Source organism: Oncorhynchus nerka, linkage group LG16, assembly GCF_034236695.1.
Source record: "Oncorhynchus nerka isolate Pitt River linkage group LG16, Oner_Uvic_2.0, whole genome shotgun sequence".
NCBI classification, from domain to species: domain Eukaryota; kingdom Metazoa; phylum Chordata; class Actinopteri; order Salmoniformes; family Salmonidae; genus Oncorhynchus; species Oncorhynchus nerka.
This window is the reverse complement of record NC_088411.1, coordinates 27,147,809-27,167,018: the sequence shown is the minus strand read 5'-3', so window position 1 is coordinate 27,167,018 and position 19,210 is coordinate 27,147,809. Positions and strand designations below refer to the sequence as shown.

Genomic DNA, 19,210 nt, shown 5'->3' with positions numbered 1-19,210 from the left:
TTTCAACCTCTTAGGTCACGAGCTCCACCAAACACCACATGTCTTCTGCAGTGCCATTCTTCCTGCTATACATGTGTGCAGTATGTTTCCATGTGTTTCTGTGTCTGTACATGTCTCTGTCCTCAGTCAGCGTCCACTCTCCATGTATGTGTGAATGTGTGATTGTCTGCGTTTGTGCGAGTGCATAAGTGTGTGTACGTGCGCGCGTGTGTGACTGTGTGCATATGTGTGTGTACAGTATATCTGTATGTGAGAGGTCTGTTCTCTCCTCCAGCAGTCAGTGGGCTCTCTGCTGAAGCGCCATTGTCTGAAAGACTATAATTAATTGGAGGAGAAGTGTGGCTGTTGACCTTTTCGCAGGTGATCGTCAGCCTGCCGCGCTCCGCTCGTTAATCGCTCAGCCATCACTCTGTCTCGTTCCTGACCACGACAATTACACACCGGTCGCCCGGCGCACAGAGCGACAGTCGAAACGGCCACTTCCACACCAGGCAGACACACACACTTACACAATGATGCACTCACAAACATACACCGACATACACACACTTATGCAAACACACACATGAAAAAATTATGCATCAACACAGAGGCACGCACAGACACGCACACAGACACACGCACACACACCACACGCACACACACCACACAAAGTATCCCCTATTACCCACTCTGTACAGCTGTTCATTTCACCTGCCCATTACCTGAAATCTGTGTGACATTAGAATAATGCTAACTTTCCTAATGCTCCACTTATCTAGGAGGTCATAAACGTATCATAGAAATGAGACGGGCTGAGAGCCATGTTCCCCTCCTGGGTGGGCACAGGTCAAGCGTTTCAGACACTTTTGGAGGGATTTCTAGCTCCTTCTACTCTATGTGAGTGGCAGACAGATGGTGTAGATTGATGATGGAGACTAGAAGTGAGGTGTAAGAACCAGGAAGAATCTTTATCATAGGATCCCTGTCATTAGAGTATCCCCTCTTTTTCTGGATTATTCACAGCTACACTTACACTTGAGTTAGCTATAGCGCTCCTTACATTGAGTGGGTTGAGGAACACTGAGCGACAGGAATTCCAGATAGTCCTTTTCCTGATCTGGAGGTATGTTGGATAAAGATGTCTCAGGTCCTTCAAGTACATTTCATATATTTGAAAATATTGTACATATTTGAATCCAGTCTGTATAACTAAACAACGTGAGAAACCACAAGATTACGTTTTGGGCTCTACAAAAAGCTGACCCCAAAAAGTTGACATCAACGGGATGGACAGAGAGCAGGAGAGACAGAGGAGAGGGGAAAACAAACACACAGAAATAGATATGGGACTGAGATGAGATGATGAGAGGAGAGCAAGGGAGAAAGAGAGAGAAAGGGAGAGCTCTTCATTTCCTGATCAGCACTAAGATCTGTGTTAAGGAGCTGGAGCTGATTGAGATGTTTGTGTTGCTCCTTTCTATTCCCCCACTCCCTTTCCCTTTCATTCTCTCTCTGTCTTTCGCTCTCTCCACATCTCTCTCTCTTTTTCGCCAAGGCGTAATTATTTGCAATTTGCCTAAGTCATCCATTTGCTGGGACGCCAAGCATGAAAAATAGGCAATTTTGTCAAAATGGAAATGCCTCTCGGAGTCAACCTAGGGGAAATAACCCGGAGAGAGGGGCTGTCTGATGGAGCCATTCTGATAACTGTCACAGGAGCAGAAATAATAAAGTAGCCACGTCAGTCTGCCACGAGGTACGTCTGTATGTATGTACAGTATGTATGTACGTGTGTGTGTGTGTGTAGAGGGGTAAGTTGTGAACTTCGTGGGTGTGCCCAGCCGACAGCCCGCTTGCAACTCGCCAGGGGCATCAGGGGTCATTGGCGGCTGTACCTACCAGTCTGCGCACATGACGATGTCAAAGTGTCCCTCCAGCGCTGTGACATCTGTTTCACAGTCCCACCTGACCACTCTGTAGGATGGGGAGAAGTTTTATTGTCACATGCAAAAGTACAGTGAAATGCTTAACTTTCAAGCTCTACACAACAGTGCAATAATCAATATCAAAATAGTATACCTAATAAAAGTAATTCCTTAAAAAACAAATATAGATATATATACACTGAACAAAATATAAACGCAACACGTAAAGTGTTGGTCCCATGTTTCATGAGCTGAAAAAAAATATCCATATAGACAAATATTATTTCTCTCCAATTTTGTGGACAACTTTGTTTACATCCTGGTTAGAGAGCAGTTCTCCGTTGCCAAGATAATCCATCCACTTGAAAGGTGTGGCATATGAAAACGCTGTTTAAACATCATGATCATTACACAGGTGCACCTTATGTTGGTGATCAGAAAAGGCTCTCTAAGATGTAGACTTTGGTCACAGAACACAATGTCACAGATTTCTCAAGCTTTGGTGGAGTGTGGAATTGGCATGCTGACTGCAGGAATGTCCATCAGAGCTGTTGTCAGGGAATTGAATGTTAATTTCTCTACCATATGCCACCTCCAACGTAATTTTAGAGACGTTGGCAGTATGTCCAACCGGCCTCACAACTGCACACCACGTGTAACCATGCCAGCCCAGGACCTCCACATCCAGCTTCTTCACCTGCGGGATCGTCTGAGACCAGCCACCCGGAAAGTTGAAGAGTATTTATGTCTGTAATAAAGCTCTTTTGTGGGAAAAAAAATCATTTTGATTGGCAAGGCCTGGCTCCCCAGTGGGTGGTCCTGGCTCCCAAGTGGGTGGGCCTATGCCCTCCCAGGCCCATGCATGGCTGCGCCCCTACCCAGTAATGTGGAATCCATAGTTTAGGGCCTAATTAATTTATTTCAAATGACTGACTTCCTTGTATGAACTGTAACTCAGTAAAATTGTTGAATGTTGTGTTAAAAGTTTTGTTCAGTATATTTTTGTTCAGTATATACACCACCGTTCAAAAGTTTGGGGTCACTTAGAAATGTCCTCGTTTTTGAAAGATAAGCAATTTTTTTGTCCATTAAAATAACATCAAATTGATCAGAAATACAGTGTAGACATTGTTAATGTTGTAAATTACTATTGTAGCTGGAAACGGCAGACAGAGGCCCATTATCAGCAACCATCACTCCTGTGTTCCAATGGCACGTTGTGTTAGCTAATCCAAGTTTATCAATTTAAAAGGCTAATTGACCATTAGAAAACCCTTTTGCAATTATGTAGGCACAGCTGAAAACTGTTCTGATTAAGCAGCAATAAGACTAGTTGAGACTAGTTGAGTATTTGGAGAATCAGCATTTGTGGGTTCGAGTAAAGGCTCAAAATGGCCAGAAACAAAGCACTTTCTTCTGAAACTCATCAGTCTATTCTTGTTCTGAGAAATGAAGGCTATTCCATGCGAGAAATTGTCAAGAAACTGAAGATCCCGTACAACGCTGTGTACTACTCCCTTCACAGAACAGCGCAAACTGGCTCTAACCAGAATAGAACGAGTGGGAGACCCCGGTGCACAACTGAGCAAGAGGACAAGTACATTAGAATGTCTAGTTTGAGAAACAGACAAGTCCTCAACTGACAGATTCATTAAATAGTACCCACAAAACAAGAGTCTCTCTGCTTTGCTGGTGACACTGTCAGTGATTTATTTAGAATTCAAGGCACACTTAGCCAGCATGGCTACCACAGCATTCTGCAGCGATACACCATCCCACCTGGTTTGCGCTGAGTGGGACTATTATTTGTTTTTCAACAGGACAATGACCCAACACACTATAGGCTGTGTAAGGGCTATTTGACCAAGAAGAAGTGTGATGGAGTGCTGCATCAGATGACCTGGTCTCCACAATCACCCGACCTCAACCCAATTGAGATGGTTTGGGATGAGTTGGACCGCAGAGTGAAGTAAAAGCAGCCAAAAAGTGCTCAGCATATGTGGGAACTCCTTCAAGACTGTTGGAAAAGCATTCCAGGTGAAGCTGATTGAGAGAATGCCAAGAGTGTGCAAAGCTGTCATCAAGACAAAGGGTGGCTACTTTGAAGAATCTAAAATATATTTGGATTTGTCTAACACTTTTTTGGTTACTACATGATTCCATAGGTGTTATTTTGACTGCTATTGTATATAATAAAGAAAACATGAGAAATAAGAGAGGAAGCTATATACAGGGTCAGTGCCAATACCACATTTAAAATGTGCAGGGATACTGGAGTATTTTTAGAATGGCAAAGGGCTTAGGGGAGAGTAACATACTGTAGGGTAACTAACTATCGTTTACGGACACACAATCAGGTACAAATATGCTCATTCTCCATTAAACATAAGTTATGCTCCCTTTCCCTTTGTCCTGCTCCTTTCCTCTCTCCTTTCTTCCCTTCTCAGTGTGTTGTCCCCTGGCGTCTCAACGCCCCCCACTGTGTGTGTGCCTCAGTGCATAGAGGTAAAACACACCTTGTCAGACCTCTCAGAGAGAGCCCTATCTGACATGACACCTGAAATCAACAGCTCGATTGTCTCAGCCCAGGAATCCCACTGCTAGTACTACGACTGCTGTGACCACTGACAGGTACTCTCCATGTCTACAGGAGCTTCATCAGTACTACTGTATTGTACCGCAAGGGCTGCTCCTGCTATTAATGTTATTGTACAGTCTCTAGCCCCAGCTCCTGACAGCCCCCTCCTATACACTATCCACGCCCCGCCTGTGGTCACTACGTCTTCCTTCCTTCTCCTTTCCATCTCCCCATCTCTTCAGCCAGTTAAACACTTGACTCTTTTTTTTCTCTCTGTCTCTGTCTGTCTCTCTGTCTCTCTCTCTCAAGAGATCGGGTCCAGGCCCCAGACAGCCAAATGGGATTATTAATAAACCATTATTAACACTCAGTAAACAAAAATTATGTCTTGTGGAAATACAATCTCATCTCCCGGCAGGGGGCCCGCGCCTGCTTTTTATTCAGTGACTTGAGAAAAGCAATCCCCCCTCATCCAATCGCGGGGCGACCTTCACCCCTCTCAAACCGTGCGTTCTGACAGGAGGTTTAATCTGAAAAGAAAACAATCAAAGTAATGCAGGCTAATTATACGTTTACTTTTTCACTTCATCATCCCGTGTAAATACACGAGGAGGAGGGAGGGAGGTGGTGCAGGGAGCAAGGGAAAGAGCTAGGGAGGGAGGTGGTGCAGGGAGCACGGGAAAGAGCGAGGGAGGGAGGTGGTGCAGGGAGCAAGGGAAAGAGCGAGGGAGGGAGGTGGTGCAGGGAGCAAGGGAAAGAGCGAGGGAGGGAGGTGGTGCAGGGAGCAGGAGAAAGAGCGAGGGAGGGAGGTGGTGCAGGGAGCAAGAGAAAGAGCGAGGGAGGGAGGTGGTGCAGGGAGCAAGGGAAAGAGCGAGGAGGTGCAGGGAGCAAGGGAAAGAGCGAGGGAGGGAGGTGGTGCAGGGAGCAAGGGAAAGAGCTAGGGAGAGAGGAGGTGCAGGGAGCAAGGGAAAGAGCGAGGGAGGGAGGTGGTGCAGGGAGCAAGGGAAAGAGCGAGGAGGTGCAGGGAGCAAGGGAAAGAGCGAGGGAGGGAGGTGGTGCAGGGAGCAAGGGAAAGAGCGAGGAGGTGCAGGGAGCAAGGGAAAGAGCGAGGGAGGGAGGTGGTGCAGGGAGCAAGGGAAAGAGCGAGGAGGTGCAGGGAGCAAGGGAAAGAGCAAGGGAGGGAGGTGGTGCAGGGAGCAAGGGAAAGAGCGAGGGAGGGAGGTGGTGCAGGGAGCAAGGGAAAGAGCTAGGGAGAGAGGAGGTGCAGGGAGCAAGGGAAAGAGCGAGGGAGGGAGGTGGTGCAGGGAGCAAGGGAAAGAGCGAGAGAGGGAGGTGGTGCAGGGAGCAAGGGAAAGAGCGAGTGAGGGAGGTGGTGCAGGGAGCAAGAGAAAGAGCTAGGGAGGGAGGTGGTGCAGGGAGCAAGAGAAAGAGCGAGGGAGGGAGGTGGTGCAAGGAGCAAGAGAAAGAGCCGAGGGAGGGAGGAGGTGCAGGGAGCAAGGGAAAGACCGAGGGAGGGAGAGTAGAGGAGGGGAAGCGAGGGAGACTGGGATCAAGTAAGTGAGATCGCTGAACGACAAAATTACTTTTTAGGGAGGTAATGAATGGTGTTTTTCAGCTAGAACTATCCCTGTATCCAGGGTACAACAGAATGACTGGTGACGTGGGGGTTCTGTTGATGGTTTCTGGATGAAGACATCCAATTAGACCGAATCGTTCTGCTTTGATAAATTTACACACACAGACACACCTCCTTTACCTCTACCTCAATCAGGACGGGTGATACCTTGAGGTTTACATACCGTAACCATGTAATAAGCCCTGACTCCCCAACAGCAGCAGTTAAGCATGGCTAACCCTAACCCAGACTTAACTATTTGCCTTAAAAGGTCATGAACAATCAGAATCATGTTTTCATGAAATGTGATGATATTTGGATGAAACCAGTATGATGACCAAAGTGTGAAAAATGACTGTTGCTTCTACATTGATAAAGTTTGATCATAAAGTTACTGGTCCCCTCCCCCATGTCAAACACTTGGATTCAGGAGATGGATTATTAAGGGGATACGGTGACATCACTCTCATTTTAATACACCAATGGTAACATGATATTCTCTTACCTAATTTAACTTCTTCGAGATAGGGGGCGCTCTTTTAATTTTTGGATAAAAAACGTTCCCGTATTAAACAAGATATTTTGTCACGAAAAGATGCTCGACTATGCATGTAATTGACAGCTTTGGAAAGAAAAAACTCTGACGTTTCCAACTGCAAAGATATTATCTGTGAGTGCCCCAGAACTAATGCTACAGGCGAAATGAAATTTCATACAGGAAATGGTCCAGATTTTGAATGCCGTGTTCCAATGTCTCCTTATATGGCTGTGAATGCGCCAGGAATGAGCCTGCACTTTCTGTCGTTTCCCCAAGGTGTCTGCAGCATTGTGACGTATTTGTAGGCATATCATTGGAAGATTGACCATAAGAGACTACATTTACCAGGTGTCCGCCGTCGAAATTATTGCGTAATCTCCAGGTCCATACGCGTTCCATTTTCTTCAGAAGAGAAACCAAACTGCCACGAATGATTTATCGTCGATAGATATGTGAAAAACACCTTGAGGATTGATTCTAAACAACGTTTGCCATGTTTCTGTCGATATTATGGAGTTAATTTGGAAAAAGGTTTGCGTTGTAATGACTTAATTTTCGTTTTTTTTCTTACCCAAACGTGATGAACAAAACGGAGCGATTTGTCCTACACAAATAATATTTTTGGAAAAACTGAACATTTGCTATCTAACTGAGAGTCTCCTCATTGAAAACATCTGAAGTTCTTCAAAAGTAAATGATTTTATTTGAATGCTTTTCTTGTTTTTGTGAAAATGTTGCATGCTGAATGCTAAGGTTAAATGCTATGCTAGGCTATCAATACTCTTACACAAATGCTTGTTTAGCTATGGTTCAAAAGCATATTTTGAACATCTGAGATGACAGTGTTGTTAACAAGGCTAAGCTTGAGAGCTAATATATTTATTTCATTTCATTTGCGATTTTCATGAATAGTTAACGTTGCGTTATGGTAATGAGCTTGAGGCTATAAATAGGATCCCGGATACGGGATTGCTCGTCGCAACTGTTTAAATAAGTACCGCCCTGTAACCAACATCGGAGAAGGCGTGTTTGCAGAGGGGCGTGGTTTATATAGCTAGTTACCTACTCTACTGGAGACATCATTTGACTGTAGGGTGTCAGCAAATATACACTGAAGTCAGTTACGATGCCAAACTGCAGTCAGGTCAAAACTCTGGTGAGGACAAAGAGCACGCAGATCAGCTTGAGAAGGTTTCTGACAGTTTGTGTAGAAATTCTTTACTTGTGCAAACCCACAGTTTCATCAGTTGGTCTCAGACGATCCTGCAGGTGAAGAAGCTGGATGTGTAGGTCCTGTGCTGGCGGGGTTACACACGGTCTGCGGTTGTGAGGCCGGTTGTAGGTACTGACAAAATCTCTAAAACAAAGTTGGAGGTGGCTTAAGGTAGAGAAATGAACATTAAATTATCTGGCAACCGCTCTGGTGGACATTCCTGCAATCAGCCTGCAAAGTCCTTGCTCCCACAATACTTGACACATCTGTGGCATTGTGTTGTGTGACAAAACTCCACATTTTAGAGTGGCTTTTTAATCGCCCCAGCACAAGGTGCACCTGTGTAATGATCAGGCTGTTTAATCAGCTTCTTAATATGCCACAACTGTCAGGTGGATGGATTATCTTGGCAAAGGAGAAATGCTCACTAACAGGGATGTAAACAAAGGTGTGCAATTTATTTTGTTGAGAAATGTGTTTTTTGTGCGTATGGAAAATATCTGGGATCTTTTATTTCAGCTCATGAAACATGTGACCAAGACTTTGCATGTTACTTTTATAATTTTGTTCAGCATAATAAAATGTTTACACTATTCATCTCTGGCAAAGATACTTATATGTTTCCCTTTCACCTGTGTCTGGTGTTAGCTAGTTACCGGCTAGCTAGGTCTTCATCTGTGTCTGGTGTTAGCTAGTTACTGGCTAGCTAGGTCTTCATCTGTGTCTGGTGTTAGCTAGTTACTGGCTAGCTAGGTCTTCATCTGTGTCTGGTGTTAGCTAGTTACCGGCTAGCTAGGTCTTCATCTGTGTCTGGTGTTAGCTAGTTACTGGCTAGCTAGGTCTTCATCTGTGTCTGGTGTTAGCTAGTTACCGGCTAGCTAGGTCTTCATCTGTGTCTGGTGTTAGCTAGTTACTGGCTAGCTAGGTCTTCATCTGTGTCTGGTGTTAGCTAGTTACCGGCTAGCTAGGTCTTCATCTGTGTCTGGTGTTAGCTAGTTACCGGCTAGCTAGGTCTTCAGCCAGCATGGAACAAAAAGGGGGAAGGTTTGTTCAAAACTCTGAGGTAGTTGTCATGTCAACACATCAGTCAGTGCTGCTGTGAATGGCATCACAAGAGACATGCCAAATGGGGGATGTTTAAAAAAGTTGACATCATTGATGCAATTTCCATGTTGTTTGAGTTGCTTTGTGTTTCACCACATTTGCTTGAGATGATTTTACTGCAACACTGCATCCAAGTTTCTTGACATAGGCGTTTCAAAGAGATGTCAGTCAATGCCAGCCTCTTTTCAAACATTCCTGGTTGTAAGCCATGAGAAAAATGACTTACTACATTTTATTTTTTTATTTTTTATTTCTATCCGCCAAAAATATTATGGGTGATATTTTAGTCACTCAAAAGTCTCTTTTACATGGGAATAAGAATGACTGTTCCACAGTGATGATAACTGAGGTGACTTATTGAGCTGAACCCATATATGGATTTCATTAAAGTAATAGTGATAGAGAGATTTGAGAGGCGTGAGAGAGGGAGGTGTTATCAGATAAACGTCTCACCTGCTGGAAACATCTGTGGAGCCAAAGACACCGGCCTGCCTGTTTCTCTCGATGACTCCACGCACATCTGGTGACCTGGTTAAGGTTACAACTAAACATCTCACATTCACAACTAACATTAGTCACATGCAGCTACTGACATGATCTAGCATTTTATTAGGCAGGTTTGGGGTCTTTGGTGGTAACTTATCAGCTGTGGGCACGCAAGCACGCACACACACACCATCCCTGAACTCCGGGGGCAAAGTGAGAGGCTGACAGATGCTTGACAGGACAGAGCAGAAATGAGCAGAGAAGAGCAGAACAGAACTGAACAGAACAGAACAGGGCAGGGCAGGGCAGGGCAGGGCAGGGCAGGGCAGGGCAGGGCAGGGCAGGGCAGGGCAGGGCTTAATGGAGGCCAGCAGATCAATCAGAAGGCTTTTAACCTGTAGCCTACGCCTGAGAGGAGCTCACCACATCACCACTATGACACACAGGCTGATTGATGTCAACCGGTCTATTAATACACTGTCTGGAGGGCCGGTGCTGAGGCAATTCAATTAGGATTTATCTGTCTTTAAAGCAGCAAAAAGCTGTAGCAAATCCAATCTAGAGCGCGAAGAGGAAAGAGAGGGGGAGGGGGGAGAGAGGGAGAGGTGTCTGCTGGATGGATGGAGAGCCAATCCTAGATCAAAGGGATGGGCCCTTACACATACACATGCATGCACACACACACACACAAATGTTCAGACAGACACCATACACACACAGGGCAGGTCTGTGTAGTAAGAGAGTCAGCACACTGGGATCATGGGCTGAGGAGGAGAGGAGCTTACAGGGTAATCTCATCAGTACCACCACACTGGGGGAGAGGTCATCCTACACACTGCCAAGTGGTGCACACACACACACACACACACACACAAGCTGTAACAGCCATGCACATACAGTGGTGTAATAGGTTTGGTTGGGGTCAATTCAAATGAAGGTCAACCCTAACAGGCTTGTACACACTTTCTCAGTCACTCACACAAATACAGTACTCGAACCGACAGGGATTCATAAATAACGTAACACTTAACAAGCACTCAAGAATTCAACAGGTTCTCACAAACACATTCATCTATACAGTAAGTAGATACTCATATTCCTAGTAGTGCATTTATTTGTCTGTTCTGGGTGTGTAAGCTGAGGAATATTTGTCCTTCTGGGTCGTCACACAGGGGGGAAGCAGCCAACATTCATGAATCAGACAATGATCATCAATTTTCAGTTTCTAATTCAAGGTCAGGAGTGAGGGTGCTTGGTGAGCGTGTGTCTACTGTATGTGCGGCTGTATGGCACAATGTGTGTGTGTGGCTGTATGGCACAATGTGTATGTGCGGCTGTATGGCACAATGTGTACGTGCGGCTGTATGGCACAATGTGTGCGTGCGGCTGTATGGCACAATGTGTGCGTGCGGCTGTATGGCACAATGTGTACGTGCGGCTGTATGGCACAATGTGTGCGTGCGGCTGTATGGCACAATGTGTGCGTGTGGCTGTATGGCACAATGTGTACGTGCGGCTGTATGGCACAATGTGTGCGTGCGGCTGTATGGCACAATGTGTGCGTGCGGCTGTATGGCACAATGTGTGCGTGCGGCTGTATGGCACAATGTGTACGTGCGGCTGTATGGCACAATGTGTACGTGCGGCTGTATGGCACAATGTGTACGTGCGGCTGTATGGCACAATGTGTACGTGCGGCTGTATGGCACAATGTGTACGTGCGGCTGTATGGCACAATGTGTGCGTGCGGCTGTATGGCACAATGTGTACGTGCGGCTGTATGGCACAATGTGTACGTGCGGCTGTATGGCACAATGTGTACGTGCGAGGCCCGGTTAAATAATAATATATGCTAGTTGCTACATATTTACACTAAGAATGTGAAAAAGCGACTTTGAGAGGGTATTTACTGTACATGTTTTGTGTTGATTGAGAGAAACTCCTATTCTATTTCATCCACTCTCAATAGCCATATCTGCTCATCTATTTCTCTCCATTCTTTCTCTTTTCTCACACTTATCACACCATTCCATCTATTTCTATTATGAGAACGACTACACAAAAATAGTATCTCGGGGAAAAAGCCTGTGAATGTTGTGAAAGTGGCCTATTGGGCAACACAGCTGATTGTCCATCTCTGTGGCTGCCTTTCCCGCCAACCTCTTTCTTTTCTCTTTAAACAAAGCTGCAGTCAACTCTGAATTGTGTACGTTTCCGTCATCAGAGGCCCAGCGATGCTATTGTTACTGCCTCCGTGATATTCAATGACGTCTCATTGTGGTGAGCAGTTCTTCAGCTAAATCTGAACCATGTATTTTGTCCAAGCTTAGTGTGTGTAGGTTTCCTGCTTTTGTAAAAGCCACAGATTTCTCTTTATCGCGCTGGTACAATTGAGAAGAGAGGGCTGGGGAGGGTGGGTAGACAGCGCTAACCAATGAGAGTGCAAGAAGCTATCAGTGCAAACCAATGAGAGAGCAGGGAGCTGGCAGTGTGGGTACAGGTGAAGGGGCACGAGACACATTACCTCTGGGTAGGCCGTTCCGTTGCCCCAAGCAAAACAAACAGAAGGAAAGTCACATTAATCAATGAAGCAGTCCAGTTGCTCAACAACAATGCCCCCAACAACTCCGACCTGGATCTGATCCTATCATAACATTTAACAAATGCAGCACAGAGCCCACTCTTGAAATGTGATGTTCTTGTAGAGTATGTGTTACATATAACAATATATATATATATATAACTATATATATATATATATATATATATATATATATATATATATATATTTATATTTATATTTATATATATATATATATATAACTATATATATATAACAATATATATATATATCAATAAAGGGTCATTTTATGATATTTACATTTAAAGACTACTCAAATTTCAGAGCACACTGTACAGATTTAAATGACACCTAGAATGTCTTGCTAGCGTCTACAGAGTCATCCATCATTGTAGTGTTTTAAAGGAGGCCTGGGTAAGACTAAAATGTCACACATTTCTCAACTTTAATTAGTTATTTCCCAATAACTATTTTGGATACAGATTTGGAAGGTATGCCAAGCATCCTTCCACCAATGGCCTTTCTATGGATTTCATTTCAGGAAGATCCAAAACATTAGAAATATCTTTGTGACAATCTTGTATGGAATGCCCCTTTATTAAATTGAATTTAATTGAATTGAATTAAATGCTCAGTCATCTAGCATTGTGGCTTTGGCCCTGAGAGGGAGTTGAAAAGACATGCATTTGGAGATACTTTGAGATAGTATGCAATTATTTCACTCAAATGGGGCAAGGTCTTACCGACCACTTTCAATCACTCATATAACACAACTGTAGAAGGATGGATTGAAATGGTATGGAAGGGACATTTTGCTGGATTCTAAGTGATATTGGGCACCAGAGTGCCGAGTGTGTCTTTGTGAAAATGCACATTCCCTCACATTCTCAGACAACTGTAATATTCTCTGACCTTGTAAAAAAAAACACAGACACACACATATACAGACAACCAACATGCCCACAAACGCTCACGCACACACAGTGTCTCTATGGGGTTGCTAATGACCCAGGGCTGAGTGCTGTGTTTGGGTCTCTGATGGAGTGAGAGAGAGGAGGATACTCTGAATAGCCTTCTCGTTCCCATCTGATAACAGAACTTCCTTCACGTCAGCACAAATGGCAATCTGAAAAAAGAGAGAGAGAAATCAGAGAGTGAAAGATGAGACAAAAAGAGGACAAGAACCCAAAATAAAAGCAAAAGACCCCTAGAGAGAGTTAGTCACTCCCCCTCCCTCTCCTCCCTCTCCAAACACACAAGACAGAAGCATCGCCTCATCTACAAAGCCTCATTCTCAACAGCTCCCTCTCCTTCCCTCTCTCCATCTTCCCTTTTTCTCTCCCTCCCTCCCCTCCCTCCTTTTCTCAGTCATCCTTTTTTTTCCTCCATTTTATGTCTGCATTATTTTAATCATTCAATCAAATCAGTCAATACTTTTATCATTCCCGTTAGCTGTGGGCCTCTATCTTGCTATCAGTCTGTTCAGTAATTGCATTGTGACAGGGGATGATGGCGAGCAGAGAGCCTTTCATTTGCCGGTTTGTGTTTATCGGGCGGAGCCATCACGCGCGCTGTCACTCTGCTCTCTGCTCTCGGCCTGCCAGATGCCCTTCATATAACTTTGCACCGCAGACGAGGGAGCTTTGTGCTGCTGCTTCAGCTTCTTTACAACCCCGTCTTTTCTGTGTTTGCACCCTTTTTTCTTCCCTTTTTTAAAATCATGTGTGTGTGTGTGTGTGTGTGGCACATTCATATAAGATCAATGTTGTCAAATGCTCTATGACACACTGACAAGACCATCAGATGTCAGTCACCCCCCCCCCCCCCCCCAAAAAAAAACCCGCACACACCTCCACTCCAATTCAGCACCAGGAAATACAGAGAGAGCCATGAACATTCCCTCACCCCTCTTCCTCCCTCCTTTCCTCCCTCTCGCCCCAGTGGGCTGCTCACTCCCTCCCCCTCTCTCCCTGTGGGGTGTAAAGGGGACAGCAAGCCCTGTCCCACCAGCTGGCCAGACGGGGAGAATGAGCCCCAGGCCGAACAGGGCCAGGCCAGCCATGCAGAAGAGAAGAGCAGAACTCCACTCACTCTGGAAACTCTGCCGAGGCAGACCCCCTACAGGGAACTACACAGAGAGAGGGACAGGGAGAAAGAGAGAGAGGAGAGAGAGAGAGGGAAAGGGAGAAAGAGAGGAGAGAGAGAGAGAGAGAGAGAGAGGGGATAATGAAAGAGAGGAGAGAGAGGGGAGAGAGAGAGAGAGAGAGAGAGAGGGGGGGGTAATGAAAGAGAGGAGAGAGAGGGGATAATGAAAGAGAGGAGAGAGAGCGAGGATAATGAAAGAGAGAGAGGATAATGAAAGAGAGGAGAGAGAGAGAGAGAGAATGAAAGAGAGGAGAGAGAGAGAGAGGAGAATGAAAGGGAGAGAGGATAATGAAAGAGAGGAGAGAGAGAGAGAGGAGAATGAAAGGGAGAGGATGAGATGCAAAGGAAGCATACAGATGGAGAGAAGATGATGGAAGAGAGAGCGGATGAAGGAGTAGAAAGGAGAAGGGGGGGAGAGAGAAGGTGTAGATGGAGGAAGTAGGAACTGATTAGGAGGAGGGCAGGGGATATGGAGGAGAGGAGAAAAGATACAGGAAGCCAATGGGCAAGAAGAGGAGGGAAGGAGGTAAGGAATGAGGTTGGGAAAAAAGGAGGGAGGAGGGGAGAGGTGTGAGGGAAGGTCTCCAGCAGCAGCCTGCAATGTCACAACACGGGATATTGACTCCAGGGAGATAAAGGCAGGCTGGTCTTCTGAAGACGGTGGCGGATCGATGACACGCTAAAGCCTGTCGATGTGGAGGGGCTCTTAAGACCTCGGCTAACAATCCCTCAACCTGTCAGCACAAGGGGCAGGCCTAGGGCTCTCTGCTCTGCTCCCCTTGCACGCACGCGCACACACACACACACGCACACACACCACGGAATTACACGTAACAGTAGGAGTGTGTGTGTGTATGGATTCACAAGGGGTCCACTTGATTAGTGAGAGAGCAGACACGGTTGTGCAGAAATGTGACATATGGGTAGTATGGTTGAATGTGTGTGGAAGAAATGTCACTTACCATGAGCCCTGCTAGACAGGTCATCCCTCCTCCCAACTCACACACCGCACCCCTAGGAGAGAGAGAGAGATACTGTACATTTACACTGAGTGTACAAAACATTATGCTCTTTCCAGGACATAGACTGACCAGGTGAATCCAGGTGAAAACCATGATCTCTTATTGATGTTACCTGTTAAATCTACTTCAATCAGTGTAGATGAAGGGGAGAAGACAGGTTAAAGAAGGATTTTTAAGCCTTGAGACATGGATTGTGTATGTGTGCCTTTCAGAGGGCGAATGGGCCAGACAAAATATTTAAGTGCCTTTGATAGGGGTATGGTAGTAGGTGCCAGGTGCACCGGTCTGAGTGCGTCAAGAACTGCAATGCTGCTGGGTTTTTCATGCTCAACAATTTCCTGTGTGTATCAAGAATGGTCCACCACCCAAAGGACATCCAGCCAACTTGACATAACTGTGGGAAGCATTGGAGTCAACATGGGCCAGCATCCCTGTGGAATGCTTTCCACACCTTGTAGAGTCCATGCCCAAACGAATTGAGGCTGTTGACTGTGACATTGTTGTGCCTTTATCTCCTGGTGGAAATAGGAGTTCGTATTGCAGCAGGGACATTAAGGTAATGATGGCTGTTGGGTTCCCTGTGGTGCTGCTGACATTGTGTACTGGATACACACACCAGAGGGCAAAATGGGGGGTACAACTCAATATTAGGAAGGTGTTCTTAATGTTTTGTACACTCAGTGTATATATATACAGTACCAGTCAAAAGTTTGGACACACCTACTCATTCAAGGGTTCTTCTTTATTTTATATTGTAGAATAATACTGAAGACATCATTCAAAGTAGCCACCCCTGCCTCGATGACAGCTTTGCATATTATTGGCATTCTCTCAACCAGCTTCAGGAGGTAGTCACCTGGAATGCATTTCAATTAACAGGTGTGCCTTGTTAAAAGTTCATTTGTGTAATGTCTTGTCCTCTGCAGCGTTGTCATGGCTGTGTGCTTAGGGTCATTGTCCTGTTGGAAGGTGCTCTGGAGCAGCTTTTCATCAAGGATCTCTCTGTACTTTGCTCTTTTTATATTTCCCTCGATCCCGACTAGTCTCCCAGTCCCTGCCAATGAAAAACATCCCCACAGCATGATGCTGCCACCACCAAATCAAATCAAATCGAATTGTATTTGTCACATACACATGGTTAGCAGATGTTAGTGCGAGTGTAGCGAAATGCTTGTGCTTCTAGTTCCGACAATGCAGTAATAACCAACAAGTAATCTAACTAACAATTCCAAAACTACTGTCTTATACACAGTGTAAGGGGATAAAGAATATGTACATAAAGATATATGAATGAGTGATGGTACAGAGCAGCATAGGCAAGATACAGTAGATGGTATCGAGTACAGTATATACATATGAGATGAGTATGTAAACAAAGTGGCATAGTTAAAGTGGCTAGTGATACATGTATTACATAAGGATGCAGTAGATGATATAGAGTACAGTATATACGTATGCATATGAGATGAATAATGTAGGGTAAGTAAACATTATATTAGGTAGCATTGTTTAAAGTGGCTAGTGATATATTTTACATCATTTCCCATCAATTCCCATTATTAAAGTGGCTGGAGTTGAGTCAGTGTCAGTGTGTTGGCAGCAGCCACTCAATGTTAGTGGTGGCTGTTTAACAGTCTGATGGCCTTGAGATAGAAGCTGTTTTTCAGACCTCAGCGTGGCAGCTTCTTGTTTTAGTTTCTGTCTGTAGGCAGGGATCAACAAAATGGAGTCAAATAGACTCAAATAAAGTTAGTTCAGAGCCATAGATGTGTCTGCTTGGGTGGGAATATATACGGCTGTGATTATAATCGAAGAGAATTCTCTTGGTAGACAATGCGGTCGACATTTGATTGTGAGGAATTCTAAATCAGGTGAACAGAAGGATTTGAGTTCCTGTATGTTTCTTTGATCACACCACGTCTCGTTAGCCATAAGGCATACGCCCCCGCCCCTCTTCTTACCAGAAAGATGTTTGTTTCTGTCGGCGCGATGCGTGGAGAAACCCGCTGGCTGCACCGCCTCCGATAGCGTCTCTCCAGTGAGCCATGTTTCCGTGAAGCAAAGAACGTTACAGTCTCTGATGTCCCTCTGGAATGCTACCCTTGCTCGGATTTCATCAACCTTGTTGTCAAGAGACTGGACATTGGCGAGAAGAATGCTAGGGAGTGGTGCACGATGTGCCCGTCTCCGGAGTCTGACCAGAAGACCGCCTCGTTTCCCTCTTTTACGGAGTCGTTTTTTTGGGTCGCCGCATGGGATCCATTCCGTTGTCCTGGTTGAAAGGCAGAACACAGGATCCGCGTCGCGAAAATCATATTCTTGGTCGTACTGATGGTGAGTTGACGCTGATCTTATATTCAGTAGTTCTTCTCGACTGTATGTAATGAAACCTAAGATGACCTGGGGTACTAATGTAAGAAATAATAACACGTAAAATAAAATAAAATAAACTGCATAGAACGCGAAGCGAGGCGGCCATCTCTGTCGGAGCCTTTCTAGGTTTCTTCCTAGAGCTTCACCGTAGGGATGGTGCCAGGTTTCCTCCAGATGTGACGCTTGGCAATCAGCCAAAGAGTTCAATCTTAGTTTCATCAGAACAGAGAATCTTGTTTCTTATGGTCTGAAAGTCCTTTAGGTGCCTTTTAGCAAAGTTCAAGTGGGCTGTCATGTGCCTTTTACTGAGGAGAGGCTTCTGTCTGGCTACTCTACCATAAAGGCCTGATTGGTGGAGTGCTGCAGAGATGGTTGATCTTCTGGAAGGTTCTCTAGAGCTCTGTCAGAGTGACCATCGGGTTCTTGGTGACCTCCCTGACCTTGGCCCCTTCCCTCCTATTGCTCAGTTTGGCCGGATGGCCAGCTCTAGGAGTCTTTGTGGATCCAAACTTCTTCCATGTAAGAATGACGGAGGCCACTGTGTTATTGGGGACCTTCAATGCTGCAGCAATTTTTTGGTACCCTTCCCCAGATCTGTGCCTCGACACAATACTGTCTCAGAGCTCTACAGACAATTTCTTCGACCTCATAGCTTGGTTTTTGCTCTGACATGCACTGTAAACTGTAGGACCTTATACAGACAGGTGTGTGCCTTTCCAAATCATGTCCAATCAATTGAATTTACCACAAGTGGACTCCAATCAAGTTGTAGAAACATCTCAAGGATGATCAATGGAAACAGGATTCACCTGAGCTCAATTTCGAATCTCATAGCAAAGGGTCTGAATAGTTATATGTTTTACTTTTAATACATTTGCAAACATTTCTAAAAACGTGTTTTCACCTTGTCATTATGGGGTATTGTGTGTAGATTTGTAGTAATTTAAAACATTTTGAATAATATATATATATATATATATATACACACATTTTGTTACGTTACCCTTATTACATTACAGCCTTATTCTAAAAAGGATTAAATGGTTGTTTTTCCTCATCAGTCTACACACAATACCCCATAATGACAAAGCAAAAACAGTTCATATTTTATTTTTGGCAAATTGATTAAAAATAAAACACTGAAATGTCACACACACACACACCCACAGAGAGACAGAGAGAGGTGAAGACAGAGAGAGAGAGAGAGGTGAAGACAGAGAGAGAGAGAGAGGTAAAGACAGAGAGAGAGAGAGAGAGAGACGTGAAGAGAGAGAGAGAGACGTGAAGACAGAGAGAGAGAGACGTGAAGACAGAGAGAGAGAGAGAGAGAGAGAGAGAGAGAGTTGAAGACAGAGAGAGAGGTGAAGACAGAGAGAGAGAGAGGTGAAGACAGAGAGAGAGAGGTGAAGACAGAGAGAGAGAGAGGTGAAGACAGAGAGAGAGAGAGGTGAAGACAGAGAGAGAGAGAGGTGAAGACAGAGAGAGAGAGAGGTGAAGACAGAGAGAGAGAGGTGAAGACAGAGAGAGAGAGAGAGAGGGGTGAAGACAGAGAGAAGAGAGAGGTGAAGAGAGAGAGAGAGAGAGTTGAAGACAGAGAGAGAGAGAGGTGAAGACAGAGAGAGAGAGAGGTGAAGACAGAGAGAGAGAG

The 19,210-nt window shown here is 45.0% G+C and overlaps 1 protein-coding gene across 1 annotated transcript in view; it reads right to left on the bottom strand.

Moving 5' to 3' along the window:
• The window catches only part of camkmt (calmodulin-lysine N-methyltransferase), a 210,447-nt gene that overhangs the window by 40,022 nt on the left and 151,215 nt on the right, over nt 1-19,210 (bottom strand). The window contains exons 5-8 of the mRNA XM_065002550.1: nt 15,130-15,181; nt 13,085-13,148; nt 9,409-9,475; nt 1,882-1,956 (exon numbers count right to left, since the gene is read on the bottom strand). Coding sequence (XP_064858622.1) covers nt 1,882-1,956; nt 9,409-9,475; nt 13,085-13,148; nt 15,130-15,181 — 258 coding nt within the window. The remainder of the gene's footprint in view (nt 1-1,881; nt 1,957-9,408; nt 9,476-13,084; nt 13,149-15,129; nt 15,182-19,210) is intronic.